Source organism: Serinus canaria, chromosome 19, assembly GCF_022539315.1.
Source record: "Serinus canaria isolate serCan28SL12 chromosome 19, serCan2020, whole genome shotgun sequence".
Taxonomy (NCBI): Eukaryota; Metazoa; Chordata; class Aves; order Passeriformes; family Fringillidae; genus Serinus; species Serinus canaria.
This window is the reverse complement of record NC_066332.1, coordinates 695304-702574: the sequence shown is the minus strand read 5'-3', so window position 1 is coordinate 702574 and position 7271 is coordinate 695304. Positions and strand designations below refer to the sequence as shown.

Sequence of the window (7271 nt, the reverse complement as noted above, 5' to 3'; positions counted from 1 at the left end):
CTGAGGGGTGAGGCGGGCACGGAGGGGCGAGGGACGTGCGGCGGAGAGCGCCCCGGGGCGGCGGCGGGCGCTGAGGGCGGTGGCAGGGGCGGAGCGGGCGCTCTTGCGGAGCCTGGCGGCCGCGCATGTACCGCGCGGTGATTGCCCGGCGAGTGCAGCGGGGCGGGGCGGGCCGAGCCGAGTCGGGCCGCCTCCCGCCTGCCTCCCTCCCTCCCTCCCTCCCTCCGCCGCTCCCCGCCGCCGCCTCGCCTCCCGGCCTCCCTGATGCCGAGGGATGGATAGAGCGGCTGCCCTGCGAGCCGCCGGCATGCTGGAGAGGAAGGAGCGGAGCGGCGGCGAGGCGGCGGGGCCGCGGGGCTTGCCGGCCGTGCGGAGCACGCTGCAGCAGTGCGGGCTGCTGCAGGACCTCATCGACATCTCGCTCTCCAACCTGCGCGGGCTCCGCACCAAGTGTGCCGCGTCCAACGACCTCACGCAGCAGGAGATCCGCACGCTGGAGGTAGGGCGCGGGCTGGCAGCCGCGGGCGCCGCAGCGGGGCCGCGCTGCCGCCTCTGCCCCGCACTGCCGGGGCTGCGGCCGAGGCCTGCCGCTGCCCGCCGCCCTGTCCCCTCGGCACCGGGGCCGCGCCGCGCCCGCTCCTTCTCCCGCGGGCCAAGCGCTGTTGGCGGGGACAGCGGCGCCCCGGCCCCGCCGCGGAGCTGTCAGCGGGCTCGGCGCTCCCGGCGCGGGGTCCGCCGCCCGGGGAAGCCGCGGAGCGGAGCGCGGTGCTGGCGGAGTGCGGACAGGTGCGGGGCAGCCCCTCGGGTGCCCCGGGCTGTCGGGCGGGTGCGCGGCAGCTCCGTGAGGCAGTGTGCGGCCGCCCCGCCGCGCCCCGGGGCCTGTGCCGGGCTCCCGTGTCCCTGTGGAGCGGGATGCGATGTGAGGCGCGGAGCAAAGGTGACTCGAGGCTCGCTGGCAGGAGGTGTGTCCCCACACCGCTGTCCTGGCGTGCTGGGAAAACTCCCCTTTGCCTCAGGTCCTTGGTGTTTGCTCCTGATGCTTCCTGTTCTCTGCTCCAGGCCTGTCTCTCTATCCCTGGCTCAGTTTCACTGATCTAATCTGATCCTACTTTTCCCTCTGTTGCTGTGGCTCAAACAGCATCATGAACCGGGCTGGAGAGACGTTCTGCTGTGCAGAAAGATTATATGAAATTCTTCAAACACAAAACATGCGCTGTTGTGATGCTCTCAAAAAAGAGCTGGATCTGTATAAAAGTCTGTATAAGTACATAGGAAAGGAAACTGTATGTATTTTTCCTTAGTTAATTTGACCTTTAGAAACTTAAATAACATTTTCTTTTACCTTCTTTGCAGGTAGTTTTGCTCTAAGCAATCAATCCCCTCCTGTTCCCTTTGATTCAAGTTTGATGTAAATGCTAATGCTCCTCTTCTCTACCTGGTACTGGAGACAGTGGAGCTGGATAGAGCGTTAGGCTTTTTAGGAAGAAAGGATCATCACAACACTGTAACTGTAATAAACCTACTGCTGAAAAATCCATCATGAGAAATGAAGGTTGGGAAGAAAACTATGAAACAATAGGTGGTAGGTAGCTTTTGGCACAGCCTCCTGGAAATCTATCATTCTTCCTTTATTTTTTGTCTGACTTTTTTTGTGGTTTTGGTTGGTTTGTTTTGTGGGGTGTTTTGTTTTGGTTGGTTCTTTTTCCCCAAAAATTTATAGTGCTGTTCTTCCTCCAAATAGCATCCTAAAGGCTATTCTCTGTGAAACAATATTTGCATAGCCTTTTGGCAGCCCTGCTTGAGGGCCTTTTCGATGCCCAAACAATGTCAATCAGCATCATTTTGGAAAGTGATCATCACTATTTTGCTTGTGGACCTGTTCTAAAAGAAAACCTTTATTCACAAAGTATAAAGGCCTTTCATGATCTTGAGGCTCTTCTTAAATCAACGAAAGCTGTTTCTACTGATAGTGTTGAGTGTGTGCACACCATCCTCTTCAGCATTTATCTGTTTAAACAAATGGGTGCCACATTCACCAATGATCATAAAATTTATGTTCAGAAGAAAATTTCTTTGATCTACAGTCCAGTATGTGATTTTTCTGGGAGTTCAACCAAGTGCTGGATCTCTGCCCACACATGGAGCTGTGGGCATGGGTACAGATCCATGTTCCTTGCACTGTTGGGTTGCCTGTACTAAAATACATGTCAGGCATAGCCCGAGTCTTGTGCTTGACTGTGCCAGGCTGCAGTCACAGAGCCAGACTGTGGGAGCTCAGGGACTGTGTTTGCTTCCCCAAGCTGTCATTGCTTGTGGTGCCCCTGAGGGGGATGGGCCCAGAGCTGTCTCAGGCACCAGGTGGAGTTCCTGTGCCAGCAGTGCCACTGTGGTTGTGTGCCTCTGCCTGTGGGCTCATGCCAGCAAAGACATGAGCTCTGGTCCTGCAGGGAGCTGGGTACTGGTGGGTGGACTCTGCAGGCAGCTCCTGAAGAGTCCAGAGTGCAGCTGGGAGCTCAAAGATCTCCAGGGCCTGCTGTGCTTCCCTGGTGGCCTCCACAAGTCACCAAATGGCTCTGTGGGTCATGATTATTGTCTACAGGTGTTGCAGTGCTGTGAGCACTGTACTATACCATACTAAATCTGTACTATGTCTCAGTCCTGGACTGGGAGGTCATCTAGGCTGGGGCTGAACTCTCACAGGGCTTTTCTTCTGCAAACACTTCAGAGAAAAAAAGAATTGTGAGAACTTAGTTCCGTTAATATGACTGGTAAACTGTATAGTGATGTGTAGTCGCCAGGTAAAGAACACCAACCTAACCAAGGGCACTTGGGCTCCAGCTTAGCTCCCTCCCCATTTACTGCAATGCTTTAATTCCTTCCTCGTTCTTCTTGGTTGTAAGGTGTTCTCAAAGTAAAAGACATGGTAGATAAAGATTTCAAACTGGACCTTGGCAGGTATAGATAAGCACTCACGGTGACTCAGAAGAGTTCAGGGAAAACTGAGATACAGGAAGGAGAGGAAAGAAAGGGCTGTGGGAATTGCTTGCAAAGGATGTGTTGAGTGTAATGTGTTATATGAGCTGAGCCTGTTTCGGGTAGGAAGGCCATTTCTTAGAAGGGCTGGGAGTTTCCCTGTAGTGGAAAGTAGGTTCTGTTAGTTTGGTTATTAGCAGACTGTGTTCTTTGATGCAACAAGGTCTGGTTTGGGTTTTTTTAAGCTTTATATCTTCTGCCCAATAAGTGCTTGAGTGTTTTTCTTTTTACCTGGTGCTGGTAGTCTGTGCTTTCAGTTCTGTCCTAGCATGTTTACTCACTTCTCAAGTTGAGTACAAAAGTGAAATGGAAAATAATGATAATTTTAACTCATGTGTAAGAGAGCAAAAAATGTCTGCCATGTAGTGAGCATCCAGTGTGTTTCCAAGCATCCTTGGAAAGAAATAGCTCTGTCAGTCTTTACCTCTGTCCTTACACTAATCCCTTGTATGACTCAAATTGGTTTTGCAAAGTTAGAAGCGTATTATTTTTAGCTGTATTTCTTTGTGAAGGCAGTATCTTTCTGGATTAATTTCCCTGGCTGGGAAACTGCTGGTGGGACTAGACATCTGTGGTGAAGCACATCCAACTTCCAACTGCAGCTCAAACCAGTCTGCTGGAGGTGAGCAGAACAGTCGCAGGTGCTGGCAGCAGGAAAGGTTCCTGTGGTTTCTCAGCTGGAAACAGCTGGTTTGGTGAGCTGTGGGAATCCCCAGACTAAGGGGGACACCTTCCCCCAGCACCCCCCAGTTTTGACTGCAGCGAAGATGAGGGAGGAAAGCCAAACTGTGAGACCTGGAGTGGATTTAGACTGCAGATGTATTTTCTTTCTAGCTGGGTTCTTGCCTCAGAAGAGCTGACTGCAGTGCCTCTGGCATGCAGCTGCCTCCAGACTGGTTACGGTGGGAGTGTCGGGGTGAGGCAGTAGCACACCTTCTGAGGTCTGCCTGCTCTTTGGGAACACTGTCCTCCTGGCTCTCTGGCCAGACTAGATCCGTGATAGAGACACTCCTGGCCCTGTCTGTGAAGATCAGTTTGGCTTCTTCCTCGGGAATGTCTTCTGTTCAACACCTTCAGCAAACAGAGCACCTGATCAGAAAGCCTGACTCCAGCTGAGCTGTCTCACAAATAAGTCAGTCTGCTCTCCACAAATCAGCCGTTCAGTGGCTGAATGGTACCTGTGCATTAAATCTGTTTGAACTTGCTTTGGCATTATCTCAATTCATTTGGCAATTTGTCTAGAAAAGGCTTATCTTACCAAGCAATCTCTGAACAGAAACAAACGCTTTGAAAATGGGGGGAGGCATGAGAGAAGAAGGATTGTAATAGTTCACACTTGCAAATTGGAAGTTGGGCATGCATAAGGGAAGGACAACTGTGTTTGTAAATTGGAAGCAGTGGGAGTAGTGAATTTTTCAGGCCAAACTGCAACCTGTAGCCACATGTTTATGAGCTTTGTTCAGCTGAAAAGACTTCCTTTCCCAGCAGGTCTTATGTAAGAGAAGACGAAAGTCTCTTACTTCATCTTACTTTTTGCATATATGCAACACATTTGTTTTTCTTAAAGTGTCTTTTGTTTTTTTAGGACTCCTTCTCCTTTCTAAAATTTGTGTACTTCTTGTACAAGATAGAATCCCTGCTGAAGACTATTTGAGTTGGAAGAAGGGAAGACCATATATTATTATCTAGTCTGCAGACATCATCTTTCCTTTGTGACAGCTGTGATCAGAATTTCCACATCATAATGGAATTTAGCACATCTCTTACCACTGATTTTATATAAATGTTGTCACGAAAACTCAGCAGCGGTGTTTTCACTTACCTGGAGTTCCCAGGACAAGCTCTGGTGAGCAGGCTTTCATCAGTATGAAGACATTACAAGGGACTCTTCACTTTTCTGTCAGGCTTGCTCTGCTTCTTGCCTTGTGTTGGATTCCATGGTGCACTGATTGAGAAACAAGAAAGGAAGTGTCAGAGTAAGGCTCTGTGCTGCCTTTACCTTTCTGAGGCTGCCTGTGTGGTCACTGGTAGCAAAGCATTATTGCTGCTCGCCTTTCTGCAGCTCAGCAGAGCCTGGCTGGGAGCTCTGTCTGTGCCTGCACACAACGACAGGAACCCACAGCCTGTGGTGCCACCCTGGCCTTTTTCTCTGCACACAGCTTCTAACACAGAACTGATCTAATAGGGAAGTAGCCAAGCTGGGCCCCAGCTGTGTCCAGCTGAGCTCCTGGTTGTGACCAAGCTTGCCCAGATCCCACCTGCACAGACCTTGGGCTGCTACTTCAGTTCCAATGCTGTGAACTGCATTTCACCCAAGGAAAGCCCCAGTCAGTGTTCCAGCTACATGCTAGAGACAGATGTACAGCAATGAGTCAGCACTGGGTACACAAATTTATCACCTGCTTTGGTCATAAATAGGAACACTTAACAAAGAAGTCAGGTGACATACCAAATTATTTAGGGGATAGTGTCTGTTACAATGAGTTACAATGATATTTCCAACTAGGTGTATTCTATCAGATGCTTGAGGGATAAACCCTCACCTTTCTTTTAAGATTAATATTTCTTACCCTCATTTTCAGCTTAGAGGGATTCTTTTTTTTTTTTTCCTTTTTTTTTCTTCCCCTTAGGAAAATGGTGATGAAAGCAAGCCTGGCTTTCTCCACTGTTAGGGGGTTGGAGAATGTATTGGCTGGATTACTGCTGTGGTGAAAGGCACAGAGTGATGTATGGATGATCCTGAGTCAGCCAGCTCTCAGACTTCCCCTCCCTGCTCATTTCTCACTCCTGTGGAGCAATCCCACACAGTTGACACCACCAGCAGTGCAGAGTTGCCACAGCAGGCAAATACAGGGAACAGAAGCTCTCGGAATCTGGAAACACACCTGCTCCAAGAGAAACGGGGAGTTCTTCCAGCACATGACTTGTGAGCAGTTGTGCATGGAAGTGTCCTGGGTATTCCTGCTTCTTGGTGGGAGTCTGCACCTAGTCAGACTAGCACATGATTAGGAAACAGTTTGGCATTCTGGCTTAGCAGCCAGTCCTCATTGGCATAGCCCCTGGAATCTAGGACAGCATCAGTCCCCAGTTAAACTAGATAAACTCTGCCTTGCTTGTGGGAGGACAGCTGGGAAGCACCAGAGTTTACAGGTAGTCAGAGAGGCCTTTTGCCTTAAGCCAGAGCTGCACAGAGCTCCTGTGCCACCTACAGATCCCAGAGGTGCGTCCCTGCCAGCCCTGCTCCCACTGCACACCTCCAAGGACATGAGGTAATCACTGCTGCAGCTGTGGTGCTCTCTTGCACCTGTGCTAGGTGATAGTCACCTGTTCTGTGCTCGGCTCCCTGTCTCCTTGAAAACCTGCTTTTTGCACGACCTGTTTAAAATGAACCCTGGAGCATTCCTGAGGTGGAAACTCAAGCCTTCGCTTAGGCCCTGCTCTTGGGGTTCGAGGGATTTACAGCCCAGGCTGATCGTAGGTGTCTGGTGTTTATCCTGCTCTAAGTGCAGCACAGAGGGCTGAAGTCTGAGCTGTTGGGGCTGGAGGCAGATAGAGGATCCAAATCTCATTGGACTTACACACCTGAGCTCAAGACTGTTCAAAATCTGTCTTTCAAGGTAAAATACAGATGTCAGTTGTATATATATTCTAAAGTGAGCAGAGGCCAGGTCTCTCATTCCTCTTATGCCTAGTGAGAACCTCCAGCTGGTTCTGTGTGCGTCTTGGGGAAGCAGGGAAGGATCACAGGACGCTTAAGCAGCAGAGTAAGGAATCATGCTTTGGTCGGGGTTATGGAGTGCCCTGATAGGATGATTAGTAGTTATCCCACATGGAAGAGGTCTAATAGCAGAGCCTGTGAGCTCTCTTTAGAGCAGTAATTAACGTGGCATTGAGGAATGCTGCTGGGATGCAGCAGATCCAGGCTCTGATCTGGTCTGATCTGATGCTGCCAGAACAGGTCATTGACCCCAGTGTTCAGCATGCAGCCAGGAGCCTTAGGGTTGGGGCCCTGGAAATCTTCAGAAGCTTTTTGCAATGAGTTTAGTACCTTCCTCCCAGTTCTGCTTCTAAAATGTGGGTTTGTTGATTTATCAAAGAACTTTCACTTCTGTTTGAAGCAACCTAAATTTGGAAAGAAGTCTTGATCTCCTTGTTGTTGTGTATGTGTTAGTGTTGAGGCCCGCAGGTTCCAGTGTGAGGTTTTATTTATAAACTGAAGAAAAGAAATAATTAGTAGG

General features: G+C 50.2%; 1 protein-coding gene across 1 annotated transcript in view; it reads left to right on the top strand.

Moving 5' to 3' along the window:
• Positions 1–225: 225 nt before the first annotated feature.
• KSR1 (kinase suppressor of ras 1) overlaps positions 226–7271 on the top strand; it is a 45974-nt gene continuing 38928 nt past the window's right edge. Inside the window, exon 1 of the mRNA XM_030231819.2 lies at positions 226–499. Within this exon, the coding sequence (XP_030087679.2) occupies positions 275–499 (225 nt within the window). The 5' untranslated portion in view covers positions 226–274. The remainder of the gene's footprint in view (positions 500–7271) is intronic.